Raw genomic sequence first — 15,927 nt, forward strand, 5'->3', positions numbered from 1 at the left:
TGACGTTGCCTCCTTTTAAATGTTCAGGAGCTTCCTTTTAGATTTTTGCTTGTTTTTCTACTGCTTAATTTTTAGTGTGAATGTGATATTAATACAAAGAGAACAGACTGAACGTAGTCCACAGATACAATCCTAACAGCATTCCCTTTCTCCCCCTCACTCCCACTGCGGCTCCTTGTTTATTCCTTCCTTGTCCTTTTTCTTTTCTCCTTCTTCTTTCCTTACTTTCTTACTACCTTGCTTTGCCACCATCCTTCATGTTCAAGACAACAGTTTTCATTTACATTGTAGCCAAAGGCTTAATGCTCCAGTGAACAAAATGTTCAACAGGTAAAAATAAAATGACCATTGTTCAGTGGGAATATAGGCAAAGGTTATAAATATTATTCAGATGAGAAGATGTCCATTCCACTCATATACGTTTTAAAATAACCACAGATCATTAAAACTGCAGTATTAAATTATCCTTAACCATTGATTTAACCAAAGAAATAAAACAAAGTTAGACAAAATTATATTTGCAGCAATACTGATATACACAGCCATCTATTTTCTTTGTTTTGTTTTAGAAATCTAGTTTTTTTATTTGAAAGTCAGAACTACAGAAATGGAAGGAGAGACAGAGCTCTCTCATCTGCTGGTTCACACCCCAAGTAGCCTCAACCCAGCTAGTGAAATGAGTAGAACACCACAAACACCTCACACTTTGCACTGTCCTTTTGGGCAATCTGCATCCTTTTTAGAAGGAAAACAAGTCTGAGAGCCTCATGCAAGCAGGGATCAGCCTACACCTCTCCCCCTATTCCTCCTCTCAGAGCAGGCTCTATCCTGCACAAGGCTCCCTGGCAGGTCACCCCAGGGAACAGGAAGAGGGCCTCTCCTTGGAGTCTGGAAGGCAAGTCAAGTCAGAGCCATCATCTTTCCGGGCCAGAAATCCATGTACCCTGTGACACATGAAGCTTTCTAGGCCTCCTCTCTTGCAGCTTCTCTTTCCTCTCACAGCAGGTGGCTAAAGCCCAAAGCGCCACACCAGCTCCTCATTTCCCCTTGGGAATCTCATTCACAAGGAGGCAGTCTAGCTGTCTCTGAAATTATCATGCTAATAGAAATACTTTCATGTCTAAGTCAACTTCCATTAATGATCTAGAGGCAAGGATCCTATTCCAGAACCAAGTGTCACCAGCGCACTGCTGCCAAAGCCAGCATTGCACCCATTTCTCTTGCAGTGTTCTGAGGCAGAGATTAGAAGGGAGCATTTTAGAATATCTAGTCTAAGACATCCATTGTGGAAAACACTGAAACCAACAAGCTACAAAGGGCAGAGTGGATTTTACCTGGCTTGTCAGCACTTGTACCAGCAGCTCTGGAGATGCTTCCTTTGTAGCCAACAGATGGAAGCTGACACACGCCATGTCCTCTTGGCCCATCACTGTAAGTAAATTTGTCTTAGACACATAAGGAAAGTTCTAGACTTTGCTTTACATGTGTTCCCTGCTAACTGAAAATATGCTTATTTTCCTATTAACATATTGGTTAATCAATACCATGTCAATTAATTCCATAATGTTATAAATTGTTGTTGCTGTTATGTTGAGGCTTTTAATTGATTGGGATGATACACTGCTGGCTTTACCTTCAGACCAGAGATGGTCTCACCAAGAAATCACCGAACTCACCAGGATAATAAGATGCCGGACTTTATGCTTGGTAAATACTTCCAATGAAAGAATCTTAACTGAATTTGAACTGTAGTAATGCAACAAGATGGAGAAATCCACCATGGGGAGGGATGGGGGGGAATCCCAGTGCCAATAACACTGTGTCACATAATGCAATGCAATTAGTAATAATAATAATAAAAAGAAACTATGCTTGGTATCCAGTTGGGAGCTGATCTTAATACCCACCGCTAAGGTGCACATTGCATCTTTCTTTGGCACATTCCTTCATTTCAAACATCAAGATTACAAATAGAAGACAAAAATAGTGAGAACTTCTTGTTAGTTTCCTGTCATTTCTAAGACATGTCCAGTCCAGCGATGGAGGGAGAGTTTATGTGCACCACCGAGGTAGTGGTAGGATCCTTGTCTTTTAAAGATGATCTTAAGCAAAAATGTTCATTTGATCACAGCAATATGGTTAGTGTGGTCTAACCACCATGGAGCCCACTTCCTCTGAAATTCAAAATGTGTCTGATTTTGTTTGTCTCTCTAGAAGTAAATATTTATACCTCAAACCTTTATATTCATTGCTTCCATTTTTCTGTGTATTTTTTAATGGTTCTTACTTTGAAAGCAATTGGTTTCTTTTATTGTGCTTCTGGGGCCAGTCAGAATACCCACAGGCTTCTGCATACTTCCGAAACGTGAGACTCATTTACTAATTACAGCTGCTTTAACCCATGTATGCTTGCCACACGGTACTCTAAGCTATGTGCAGCACTTTCTTCTACCTGGATCTCTCTAAGTGATGTTAACAATCTCCAGGATTGCTACAGAATTCAGGGAAAAAGAATGTGGGGGTCTCACTAGTAGCAAAAGTGGACATAGTCGACCCCAGAAATGAAGCTGAAAACCAAATTCTATGCCTGGTACAGATTTGTTTTTAATTCTGTTTGTCTAAGACATTTTTCATCAATGCAGCTAAAAATCTGGTAGCATTCCCAGATATTTTTAAAGACTATATAAAAAGTGGTAGATTGTAGCAGTATCATTCATACCTACGGTACTCTTAAATTTTCTCTGGAAAAAAAAAACTATGGAAATTAGTACAGACAGCTTTTTGTACTGGATTGAGGGTTCCGAGATTCGGTGGGATTATATTGACCCAATTGGATGTGACCCCGCAAGAGAGAGGAGGCAGAGAACAGAAGGTACAAGAGAGAAAGGGAACACCATGAGAGTCCTAGGACCATATCTAATTAAATAAAAAGAGCAGAAAAAGATTCCAACCTCAAAGAAACCAATCTAGTATTTTAGAAAAAAATTTAACAGATCCCTGAAGCTCCACAGCCAAAAATGTAATTATTAAAATTATACGGAAAAACTTACATTCTTAAAAAAATTATTATCTGAAAAAGAGCAAAGAGAATAGGGTATAAAAAAATCATGTTGGGGTCTCAAAGGTAAATCAGGCACCAGTTTGAGTTTCAGCTGCTCCACTTCTGATCCAGCTCCTTGTTAGTGGACTGGGACAGCAGTCGATGATGGCCAAGCCTTTAGGGGCCTGTATTCACACAGCAGACCTGGAAGAAGCTCCTGGCTCCCAGCTTCAGATCAACTGAGTTCTGACCATTGTGGCCATTTGGGAAATGAACCAACAGATGGAAGACCTTTAATTCTAGCTCTCCTTTTCTCTCTGTAAAATCTGGCTTTAAAATTTAAAAATAAGTAAATAAACCTTTTTTAAAAGAAAAGAAAAAACACATGTTCCCAGCCAATGGTTTCATTGTGTTTTTTTTTGTTTGTTTCATAAACAAAATGATAAAGACTCAAATTACTGAGTCAAAATCCAAAAAGTTGTAGCCAATCTGAAAATAAAAATTGTTCTTTTTTACCCACGGGGACCCTAAGTACTAACATTTGAGAGAAAAGATTGCACAATAAGAAACCAGAGTAGAGCATCTTATCTCAAAATATGAAGTAATGATTGTGCATTATGAAACAGAAAACACAATAGAGTTGCAACCCAGGATTATCATAAAACAACAGAAAGAAAAGGCAGTACATCCAGAAGGTAAGGATTCCTGGACAAATCCTTCATCCCTTAGCATATGTCTGTGTCATTACTCATACATTTTTGCAACAAGATACAGACTCAAAATGCCACGGATCACCACTTAGAAAAAATAAGCAGAGAGTTGAGACTTTCCATCTGAAGAAGATTAAGAGGACCTATACACCACAGAGAACAAGGTCTACCACTTGGGTCCCAGCAGAAGCCCATGCGAGTAGTAAAAAGACACAGCTCTAACTCTCGGTCTCGGAGTACCTGTAGAGGCCAAACTTCGGGTTTTGACATTCAGCTACCACTGATGGCGGCAGAACAGCACCTCCTTCTCCCACCTCCACAATGCCAGAGAAGACACGCTAAAATAGATTTAAATAAAATCCAGAGCCTCGTCACATTATACCAACGACTGAGGGAGATGACTGAAACTACATCACACCAAAAGCCAGAAGAATTTTACCTTGAAATAGAAGACAGCTTCTCTGCACTTGGGGAGATCTCCACTTCCACCACTCTCATTCTTGAGATACCAGCCCCTTTACTGGGGGTGAGTTATATTCGTAAAGGTCCTTATAGGCTTAATCTTAGCCCCTGATGTGCAAGGTTGTTTTCCTGTGGGGTAGATATTGACTCTACAGCCTGCTGTCAGCACTCCCGATCAACTAGATTCTCCACAATCAACTTGTGTACCACTGGAGGACTTGAATATTCTCTCCATAAAGGCACCTACCAAATAAGTTTAGCAAACAAAATGTTGGCTCCATGGGTAGGGAATTAATATCACAGGGCTATAATCCAAAATACCACTCACACGTGAGGACAGCCTCTGCTGGCCAGAGCAGATATCCTTGTGTCTTAACGGTATTCAGAAGTTTGCTATATTTGGACCCTGTACTTTCAATTGTCTTGTGTTCTTTGTTTCCTGATTAGGGGTCTTTAGACTCCAGGTGGCCTTGAACATGCAAACTTGCATGACAATCAACTTTTGCCACAGCAGCTTGGATGACCCGGACCATCTTTTTGTGGATCTTACACGTCCAAGAACCCTTTTACCTAAATGATGCCCCATTTCAGCAGGAAGTAGCCAGAAGACATCATGGCCCTTTACCTCTACAGAAGTAGGATGTGGGATTTCAAGAGCGGGGGTTTGAAACCATCCTTGCCTACTGAGGTCTTTGCCACACCTTTAGGAAGGTGGCACAAGTAGTTCGTACCAATTTCCTAACTGCTTAAGTGACCACCAATGGGGCACATCTTACCTGTAGGTTCCCACCCAACAAGGAAAGATCAGGGAAGGCTTAAAAGCTCAAGAGTCGGGCCCGGCGCGGTGGCGCAAGTGGCTAAAGGTCCTCACCTTGCACGCCCGGGATCCCATATGGGCGCCAGTTCTAATCCCGGCAGCCCCGCTTCCCTTCCAGCTCCCTGCCTGTGGCCCGGGAAAGCAGTCAAGGATGACCCAAAGCTTTGGGACCCTGCACCAGCGTGGGAGACCCGGAAGAGGCTCCTGGCTTCGGATCGGCATAGTATCGGCCCGTTGTGCTCACTTGGGGAGTGAATCATCGGACGGAAGATCTTCCTCTCTGTCTCTCCTCTCTGTATATCCGCCTTTCCAATGACAAAATAATAAAAATAAATCTTAAAAAAAAAAAAAAAGCTCAAGAGTCTTCCCGAAATCTTTGGTCTGTCTCCGTCCCTCCTTTGAGAGGCATCCCACCTCCTGGCTTTCTCTCGGGAGGTGCTTTTCCCCTCCCTCTCCCTTCCCTGCTCACCCGGTCCTTCATAAATAAACTTTCCTGTCTGAAAAAAAAAAAAAAAAGAAAGAAGAAGACGACATAATCAGCACACAACAACCTCAAGAAGACGCAAATACTGGAATCATTAACAAGAATTTTAAAGCAATCAAAAGAATGCTTCAACAAGCAAATACAAGTACTTGCTGCTAGTAAAAGACAGAAAGCCTCAACAATGAAATAGAACAAGTAAAGAAGTTCATAGAATTTTAGAGCCAAAAAACAAAAACCGAATTTTTTAGGAGAGATGTTGCACGTGACCAACAGCAAAATGGGAAATCAGAGGAAACGAGTCATGAAAGACAGGGCAATAGAACCTCCCTGGTCTGAACATCAGCTAGGAAAGAAACTTAAACAAACCTGAAGATTTTTCAGAAACCTGTCGGCTGCAGCAGAGTTCTAGTATTTATGATTTTAGAGCATAAAAAGTAGAATGGAGCCAAAAACCTACGTGTAGAGCAGCTGAAAAACTTTAAAATACATAAAAAGACACAAACCTATACATCAAAGACAGCAAAAACTCAAAGAAACAAACACCAATTATAATCAAATATTGGAAAATTTAAACAATCACGGATGAAGAAAGTATCTTGAAAACAGCAAGGAAGAAATGACACCTAACACATACAAGAGAAAAATAACTGAAATGACAGTGGATTTCTTGCCAGAATCCGTTGAGGCCAGAAGGGAGCAGTAACACTTCTCAAGTGCTCAAAGAAATGAACTGTCAATCTAGGTCTCTGTACCTGTGAAATTCTTCAAGAATGAAAAAGAAATGACCAAAGAAAAGTAAGAGAAGTTGTCAAAAGTAGGCCTTCTCCAAAAGGATTTTTTTTTTTAATTCTCAAAACAGAAAGGAAATAACAAAAGAATGGAACTTGGAACAGTGGGAAGGAAGAAAGAATACTAGGAAAACAAAAAACAAGGCCAAGTTAATAAAACTTCCCTAAGGTCTTGAGTTGTTGAAATCATCTGACAGTTGAAGCAAAAAGCACAGCACTGTCTAAGGTGGTTCTTGATGTACGTGGAGGAAATTAGTAAAAATAACCATGCCGTAAGCGGAGACAATAAGTGACATAACAAGAGGTCAGGTTTCTGCACACCAGTAGACCTCTGTGTTGATGAGATGGTTCTCTTAACTTCACCCCGATGATTGTGACAAGAATGTACATGTGCGGCAAAATACGGTGAAATCAGGCACACATTCTGAACCATGATCAACATTCTAGGTAGGAGCTTATGCTCTCATTCCGGAAGAAATTAAACACCTCATTGCTCACCCTTATCTTCGCAACGTCCTATAATCTAAATAATTAAAAAAGAAAAACTTTTTCACAACAATGACAGTTCTACATTCAATGATGCTAAAGCACAAATACAGTGTGAAAATTTTGTTTTTGAAATATATAAATCATTTGGGTTCCTATGCAGTAGTCTATTGGCTGAAGTCCTTACCTTGCATGCACATGGAACCCATATGGGCACTGGTTCATGTCCCGGCTGCTCCACTTCCCTTCTAGCTCCTCCCTCTAACTTGTGGCCTGGAAAGGAACTTAAGGAAGGCCCAAAGCCTTGGAACCCTGCACCTGTGCAGGAAATAGGGGGAGGCTCCTGGCACCTGGCTTTGGATCAGGTCAGCTCCGGCTTCTGCAGCCATTTGGAGAGTGAACCAGCGGATGGAAGATCTTTTTCTCTGTCTCTCTTTCTCTCTGTGAATCTCTCTAATAAAAATAAATAAATCTTTTTAAAAGTTTATAAAAATAACCAAATAATTTTAAATAATTTTAAAATTGAGGAAAATGGGAATACAGGCAGGATTAGCCATATTAGATAATATGAAACCACTGTGAATTTTCTTCAACATGATAACATGATATAGAATAGTGTCTTCATTCCACAGTTTCCTTTGTCTTTGAAAAGGAAACCAAATACTTCCACAGCAAACAAAAGCTCAAAGTCTTCGCCTCTACTAGACCCATCCTACAAATGTTAAAGATGTCCTACTGACAAATGAACAGCTCCTATCAAAACCAGAGGCAAACACGAAGAACATCCCCAAAAATGACCAAAGTAGACTGTATCAGTGAACAACCAATTTCTAAAATGAAAGGACCAAACCACTACACATCGATATTAACCCTGAATGTAAATGGCTTAGACTCACCAATAAAACATCACAGATTTAGTGGACTGGATGAAAAAGCAGAACCCATCTGTCTGCTGCCTGCCAGGGACACAGTATGTAGAAACCAGAAAGTGAAAAAATGGAAAAACAATGTGTAAGTTATCACTATAAACATAAATACATAGGATGGAACTACGGTTAAGAGAATGGCAGTACTGCCGTCATAGAAGTTTCCAATATACAGTAAAGCACCAGAGTTAGGGATTAATGCATACAGAAATGAAAATTTTAAAGTAAAACAGGAGATATGAAGCTTACAATAAGAAGTCAGGCCTCATGGATACATGGGACCTTCTAATTTCTGACTGGTAATAAGGACTCTCCCAGCCTCTCCACCCCTCTAACAATGCGCACGATAAATATCTAAGGGTTTCCTGACTGTTCCAGAGACAAAGCCATGCAGACCATTCCTGTTCTGGTCTTCAGCCTCCCACAGACACACAGCACACAGGCCTCCACATTCTCCGAGTTCATCTTACACATCTGACTCAATCCAAGCTCATAACTGAATTAACCTGCAAAGGAAGTCTCATTATTTCAGGCAAGATCCATACTGCCTGAAAGCTAATTTTCTTTCTCCAGTTATCTGAGAGATCAAGAGTCTAGCCATTCTACCTCATGTTACAGCCTTTTTTCACATCCCCTACAAAGTTTCCCAGCCTGTGCCTCCCATGCCACCATCTCCCTATGGGCTCCAGGTTATACCTACTCCTACAAAGGAAAGAAAGCAACGCACCCCTATCTCTGGGTTGACAGAAGCTGCTTACCTCATTAGGGAAGGAATTCCAATAAGCCAAATATTTGAAACGAATTATGATTCGCACATACCCAGAGATAGCAGAGCTGCCTGAAGGCAACACAATTCTCAGAAAAGAGGAGCAAAGGAACTGTTTGTGTTGTTACACTGCAGATTCAACCACCACTGCAACGCTGGTGTTCCATGTGAGTGCCACTTTGAGCGCCAAGTGCTCTGCTTCCAATCCAACCTCCTGTTAGTGTGCCTCGAAAAGCAGATCAGCAAAGTACCTGGGCACCTGCCCTATGTGGCACTCAGGAGGGAAACCTGGATGACGTCCAGGCTCCTGGCTTTGGTCCAGCCCAGCCTCGGCCATTGAGGCCATTTTCTGCAGACTGAACCAGCAGATGGTAGACTCCTCTCTCACACATTCGCTCTCATAATCACCTCCTCCCAAACTGCCTTTCAAATAAACAATTTATAAAGAGAGACAAGCAAAAACTCTCAACCATTCATCTACCCATTCCTGTTTTCCGGGTCTGGGTTAGTCCTTCTGTATTATAGCTGGAACTTAAGCAGCACTGTCCAGGGGAGACTGTGGAAAGCAGCAGCACGCAGCAAGGAACAGGGTGATTCCTCCAGAGGAAACCTAGATGTCTCCATGCAACCGTACAGTGATGGGACCTGCAGCACAGGTCAAAGTCATGGCTCTGTGGGCCAGGGTCAGGGTGTGCATCACGCTGGCTACACACAGAGCCCGTTCCTCTGCCCCAGGTTCTTTTTTACCCCCTAGGTAGGTACAGGACACACATCAATGGGGAGCAGGACCCTCAGGTAGTACCCTGACTCGCCTTCCCAAACAAATGTCATGTTTGGACTGATGAATCCATTGGTCTCCAGTAACCGATAAAAGGCCTTTTCCCCAGAGGTTTCCAAGATACCATCAGTCCACGTGGATTCCATTCCAGCATCCCAGGATATGACAGAGTGGAGAGGGGCTTGGGGAACACCTGGGAATCGGGCAGCCTGGAAGGGGGCCCTATAGCAAGACCCTGGGCAAAGCAGTCCCAACACCTTTGCAGGGTGCTCCACAATACATTAGAGGCCAGCTTGGGGTTCAAGTAACGGATACGTTATTGACAACGCTGTGACCTCTATCTCACTGCATGAGTCCGTGACAAGATCATTATCCACACTTCAGGAATAAACCGAAGGCTTCGAGGTTTGCCCACAGTTCACGAGTGTCCGGAAAAAACTACAACTCGGTCTTCGGGCCTCTCCTCTGGATACAGCTTCTTCTTCTTCTGCCGCTTCCGAATCTAGTATCTGGACTGTAGCGGCATTTTCATTGGAATGAGGGTACACTGGCCCCCAAACATCAGGACAGAGTCCGGTGAGAGGCCAAAACTCCTCGCACTGAAGAGTTCCCCAAGGCTAGGGACCCAGACGGCCTCTGCGAGGCAGCCCAGCAGGAGTCTAAAGGGGCTGCCACAGACCTTCGGTCCCAGGACTGGGCCCCGACTGCAGGGATCCCGGGGACTACAGGGCGTCGGGACTGAAGGCGGCTCAGGGTCTCCAAGGGTCTCCGGCCGCACTAACCCTCCTCTCACCTCTAGCGCTCACGTACGTCCCCGCGGACGCGCCAGTCCAGCGTGCGCCTTAGTTTATGTTCCCCGAGAGCAAAGCTTCCTCCGCAGCAGCCAAGCCCCGGCACCACGCCGAGCCCTAGCGCCGGGGCACCTGCCGCTCAGGCCGCCGAGTCCTTGCGCGCCTGCGCGCCGAGGCTGCGCCGTGAGCGGGGAGGGGCGTGAGGAGGGCTCGGCCACAGGGGGCGGGACGAGCGTACCCCGAAACCCCGCGGGCAGGGACCGGAGATGGCCGGAGCCCGAGGCCGGCGGCTGGGGCCCGGGCCACACGCCTGCCCTCCGCGGCCGTGCACACCAGGCTATCCCCCGCCTGGGTGAGGGCGGATGCCCATCCGTGACGTCATGGGACTCGGTCAAGGGGATGCCGCAGCCGGCCGAGCCCCGGTCCAGGAGTCCGTGTGACGTCACCGCGCCCACCCGAGGCCGGGCGCCCACCCGAGGCCGGCACGGCGCGGCACTGCAGGACGGGATGGCCGCCTCGGAGCCAGCGCACCGGGAACGTGGGGCGTCGCCGGCGCCGGCCGCTGCGTCTGGGCGCGCTGGCAGCCTGGACAGGGCTGCACGGGGGGCGGCCTGGGCGCGCCCTGGGCGGGGAAGCGGGAACCCCGACCTCTTCCTCCTGGGGCGCAGCTCCACGGGCCCCGCCTTCCCATGAGCCCCGATTTCTTTCCAGAGCGCGCACCTGACATCCCCAGGCTGCACCCAGGTTCTTACTGGTCTCCCACCCTCCCTCAAGTCCAGCCGTGTCCCTCCCCCCGCCCCCAAGAACCACGCGTCTAGTGGTTTAGGGGAGGCCCCTGGAGCGGAAAACCGGCCGTCAGTTACTCCGGGTACTTACCGCTCCGGAGAGGAGAGGGTACATGGGACTGAGACTTTCTGACTGGGGACGGAAGGGTAGTGGGAAGAACTGGAGCAGGGGAAGAGAAGCGAGCCACTCAGCGTCTCTCGGCCTCTCAGAAGCACTTTGCGTGCGACCCCCTCTTAGCGTGAATGGGAAACACCCCAAGCACGGGGCCAGGGAATGGAGCTCCATGGCCTCTGGCCCCTGCTGGTCCTTCCACCTGCAGCTGTTGGCTCTGCCCCACAAATGAATCTCTGTTCCCGGCTCCGCATCCACCTGGAGGATGGGAGCTGTGGCAGAGGGGAGCCAAACCATTGACAGGGGACTGGGAAGTGTGGGGGGCAATGTGGCAGCACCCTGCCCCCAACCCATTCCTCCCTCCAATTAACAAGAGACCGTTTTTCCGAGGCTGGGGGCTCGACACGGAAATCCTCTCCCTGCAGCGGTTCCTGGAGTGGGGAGGGGGATGCACGGTGGGGCAAGGGGGTGGGGCTTGGGAAAGATTTTACCGTCCTACTGCACCGCTGCCCCAAAGCCCCAGCCAGGGCGCACTGCATCGACTCCGTGTGTCCTCGCGGGTGAAAGCGAGCGCGGAGCGAGTCAGCCGTAGGGGTGGACAGGCCATTCCCGAGGAATGCCCCGCCAAAGGGCCAAGGGGCACGGGAGGGTGCGCTGGACACAGGTCCTCGCAAGCTCCGAGGCGAACCTTGGCGGCTGTGTGTTCGAGTGTGCACGCGCCTGTGTGTGTGTTCGTGTATCCACGAGCGACTGGCGTCTTGGATCACCACCACCTCAACCTCGGAGGTCTTCTAGAGGCACCCATGCAGCCCCCACAGACGGCCCCAGCACAAGCCCATACCCTGATGCTGGATGGGCCGGGACCGTGGACGCCCCAAACCTGCAGATGTACCCTTCTTCCAGGCACCCAGACGATGTCCCAGTCCCAAGCAGTGCGGCTTCATTTTGTCCTGGGTGGTGTTCCCTAGGGTCCCCGGTAGAAGAGAAATTGAGACCTTGCTCTGCAGAAGATCCCAGGAGACTAGTCCTGTGCCTCGCTCGCAGCGAGCCTGAGCGCCCCCGAAAGGGGGATCAGAGGGCGGCGCCACACCTGTGAGCGCGGGACACGCGATGGAGACGCCCCGCTGAGTTCGGGATGGGGGTCGTGGGAAGAACACTGCAAGAGGTCCCGGGTCCTAGGCCGCCCCTCCAGGTGTGTCCAGCAGGGGGCGGCACGCGGCCCCGACCGCCGAGGGCAGCTCCAGCGCGCCCGCCCGGCTGGAGGCCACCGCGCCAAGGCCAGCTCGCCGGCCGCGGAGTTCTGTCCCGCACCGGGCCTGGGAGCGACTCCAGAGGAGAGCAGGCGGCCGGGAAAGAACTAAGGGTCTTAACCCCCCGCATCCCGGCCGCGTTCTCGGCCCGCGGGACCCTGTTCTCGGCAGCCCTGGTGGCCGCGGCGGCCGACTAGCCGAAGCTCCACTTGGGGAAAGGCCGCGGGCGCCACCGCCTGCGCGCTTCCTGGGTCCGAGCCCCGGAGCGATGACAGCCCTGCCCGACCCCAGGCAGGGGAGCCCTTGGCGGCCCGGCCCCTCAGTGTGGGAAAACTGGACGCTCCGAGGAAGGTTCAGCTGGAGCCAGGAGGATTCGGGTTTCTCCTGCGGAGCGCCCGGGGCCGCCTAGGGCGCACGCCCCCGCCATTCCCGGGCAGGCTTTAAAACTGCAGGCAAGCTCTTGTGAAGCCTGCAGCAGGCGAGGACACCAGCCCCAGCTTTTACACAATCCCAGAGGCCAGAGGAAGGAGGTTCTGGCGGCTGGGGCTGCAGCGGCGCCTCTGTCCTGCAGCCGGGTCTGGGGGCCCGTGGGGCGCGCCACCCTACCCCCAAAGCAGAAGCCAAAGACCAGCGGGGAGGCCTTGAGGAGAGGGAGGGACGCTGGGCTCCGTGCCCCTGAGTCTTGAGCGACCCAAGCACCAGGATAAGCACGGATCTCGTGGACCTGGGGTCACTTTCAACTCACGGCTCCCCAGGAGGTGAGGAACCGAGGGGCAAGCAGGAGATTCCAAAGAAATACGAGACACAAGGGGTGACACCGAGGAAGACCACCACCGGGAGAGAGGGACTTCTCCCCCAGCCGCAGTCCCACGGGAGTGGGAGCAGGGAAATTACCCACCCGGCAATGACTGTAAAATAACCGTTTATTTAATAGGTTTTTTTTTTCTTAAAAAAAAAAAAAAAAACAACTCCAGTGATAAATGTCCGTTACCGATGGTCAGCGTAAAGTGCCAATCGCAGTACAACGCCCGGCTGCCGGCGAGCTGCCCGCTGGCGGTGATCTTGCGGCGGAGTGGGCAGGCCGAGGCCGGCCACCTCCAGTCCCCGGGCCGAGGGGCCCGACTGCAGCTGGCTGCGCGGCGGGCTGGGCCCCTGGGCCGGCGCTGAAGCAAATACAAGGATTACACTTTTGCAGGCTCCCGGGTTGGGGAGGGGGCCGGGGCGGGGGAGGGCCTGGAAGCTGCAAAGTGCGCAAACTTGCCAGCCTCTCTCCCCTCTCCGCAGTCAGAGTTACAAGCTTATATGGTCAAAGAAAAGAAATTAATAAAGAAAACGTACAAAATAATAGGGGGAAAAAGTAATACTTCTGGGAGAGGCGCCACTTTGGCTCCGCGGAGTTTTCGTTCATTTTTTTTTTTTAATGCAGTTTCTCTTCCGCCACATGATTGCCGCCTTTTGGCCAAGAGTCTAGCCGCGTCCAGGGGGAGCCGCCGGGGGCGGTCGGTGTCGCGGCCCCGGGTGGGGCTTTGGAGTGCCGCGTGCTCCTGGGGTGGGGGGAGGTCCCGAGCGCCCCTCCCCGCCGGAGACGGTCCCTCCAGAGGGCAGCGGCGGCGAGCGTCAGGGTCTGCTCAACATTTCACCTTGGCGGTTTTGAGCTCCTTCACCTGTGAGTGTAGCGTCTTGTGGACAGCGAGAGTCCTGGACTGGCAAAATCCTTTTCCGCATTCTTGGCACTTAAAAGGCTTCTCTTTGGAGTGGATGTACCTGAAGGCCAGAAAGACACAGTTAGTCCTCGCGACACGCGCCAGCGTCCCACAAAGCTGCCGGTCCCAGGAGGAAAGGGGAGTGGGTGGGCACACCGCAGAGCTGGTGCTGGTACCGGGGAGGAGCTGAGAAGGAGCCACTCTGGTCAGGTCAGGCTCCCTAAGCCGGTCCTGCCAGGCAGAACACCTGCCTTCCCGAGGAGGAGGGGCAAGCACAGACTCCGGGGTCTACCCGCCAGGTAATTCAGGTGAGCTGGGGTCTAACAGTTTGTCCTACGCAACTCGCAAACCGTCCTCCCGGTGTGGCGATGCAACTTAACATGGCAGAAAACCCAAGCTTCGGTTTTTCAGGCACCCTAACTGCACCTCTCCGGGGCTGGCGTGTCCTAACAGAGACTCATGTTACTGAATTCTGAGGGTAGAAAAAGGGGCTGGGAAGCTGGGTGTGCCTTCCTGGAGCTCACAGAGCCCGGACCACCCTTACGTCCAATTCATGCATCCCTGTGTTCTCCACCCAGGTTCCAGCGCATACCCCAGAGCCCTCTCTGCTTGCCTTGCTGAGTATAGGGCAGTCTAAGAAGCTTGGAGGGCTCAAAGCCCCTAGCAGTTCTGCTAAACCTCTCAGGGAGATTCTTTAGGGAGTCCAAGGGAAGACAGCGCCCTCTTAGACCACCCGCGGTGCCGCACCTGTGGTCCCGTAGGTGGTCTTGCCTCCGGAAGGCTTTGTGACAGATGTCACAGGTGTAGGGCCGCTCGTCGGTGTGTGTCCGCTCGTGGATTAGCAGGTTGTAGGATTTGGTGAAGTGGCGGCCACAGAACTTGCAGACAAACTCCTTCTTGGTCTTGGAAGGCAGGCGTCCCCTGGTGGGCTTCTTTTCTGGGGAGAGCTTGGTCACATCCAGGAGGGCACCTAACCCTCCTGTGGGGGAGCCAGGACCCTCACCCCGGCCAAGCTTGGATGGATCTTCTTGTGTGGCAGCCAAGGCCAGGTTGGCGAAATCAAAGCGGGGCTTGGTCTTGAGTGCTGGGCCACTGCCTCCCGTGGTGATCTCGGGCTTGGGGTGAATGACATGGGGGAACCAGGGGAAGGCGGGTAGCTGGAAGCGTGCATCCACCAGGCTGGACACTGCACCTGGCACTTTGGAGAAAGAAGAGCGTGGCAAGTGCATGGCTGGATAACCCAGTGTCCACTGGTGCAGGTGCACAGCGTGCAAGGCGCTGAAGCCATATAGGTTGGGCAGGTGGTCCGAGGGCACTGTGGGCAGGCCGTTTACTGCCTGGAGGAAGGAGTAGTTGGTGAGCTGAAGAGATGGGTGGATGGGCACTGGGGCTGGCAAGGTTTTACTGCCCATGATGCTAGCTGCGGTGCGTTCTCAATCACAGTCTGCAAGTAAAGGAAGAAAGGATGGGGGACAAGAAAAAAGTTCAGCATAGGTTTCCTTTCTCTGAAATTGCAGCCCGTACACCCCCCCTTTCCACACCCTCAGGGCAGGAGCTGGGGGGTCTAAGGTCCCAGCCACAGAACTCACTACCCTCACGATGAAAAACGAAGCAATTCAAACAGTCACTTTGTGAGCTAGCTCTAAATGACCTCTGGAAGAGACACAAAACCTGACAAAGAACTCCATGTTGTAGTGCATCGCAACCCACTCAAGAACCTTTTAGATCCATGACATTGGAAAAGGTGCAAGCACAAGGAAACCGACATCCGCTCATGCCCGGACTGACACTGAATTACGCTGTCCTGCAGAGATAATGAACTTGAAAGCACGCTTAGAATCGTGTAGGAAAACAGAAGTGCACACTCACACTCGGCACACCTGCACGCCCTTTGAAAACAGAACGCCAGGAAGGCAATGACAAAGGCAAACTGGGACGCGTACTATTGGCATGGTACAACAGACTACAAGACGCAGGAACCGTCACACCTGCGTGTGCACACACACATAGTGGATCACCTTGCAACCAT

At 49.9% G+C, this 15,927-nt stretch overlaps 1 protein-coding gene and 1 pseudogene across 1 annotated transcript; one reads left to right on the forward strand and one right to left on the reverse strand.

Moving 5' to 3' along the window:
* The window catches only part of LOC121165412, a 33,965-nt pseudogene extending 23,224 nt beyond the window's left edge, over positions 1-10,741 (forward strand).
* A 2,907-nt stretch (positions 10,742-13,648) lies between these two features.
* Positions 13,649-15,337, reverse strand: OSR1 (odd-skipped related transcription factor 1). The gene is made up of 2 exons (XM_040993933.1): positions 14,646-15,337; positions 13,649-13,959 (listed from the first exon to the last, which is right to left on the reverse strand). Exons 1-2 carry the CDS (start codon positions 15,308-15,310, stop codon positions 13,824-13,826), a joined length of 801 nt encoding a protein of 266 aa, XP_040849867.1. The 5' UTR covers positions 15,311-15,337; the 3' UTR covers positions 13,649-13,823.
* Between the last annotated feature and the right edge of the window lie 590 nt (positions 15,338-15,927).

Source organism: Ochotona curzoniae, unplaced genomic scaffold (assembly GCF_017591425.1).
Source record: "Ochotona curzoniae isolate NIBS_2020 unplaced genomic scaffold, NIBS_Ocur_1.0 contig_883, whole genome shotgun sequence".
Taxonomy (NCBI): domain Eukaryota; kingdom Metazoa; phylum Chordata; class Mammalia; order Lagomorpha; family Ochotonidae; genus Ochotona; species Ochotona curzoniae.

Excerpts from the sequence above, each read along its gene's own strand:
- OSR1 (XM_040993933.1), bottom strand. The coding sequence starts at position 15,310 with ATGGGCAGTAAAACCTTGCCAGCCCCAGTGCCCATCCACCCATCTCTT. Across the intron at positions 13,960-14,645 it reads GACCACCTACGGGACCACAG|GTACATCCACTCCAAAGAGA; the intron begins GTGCGGCACCGC and ends TCTGGCCTTCAG.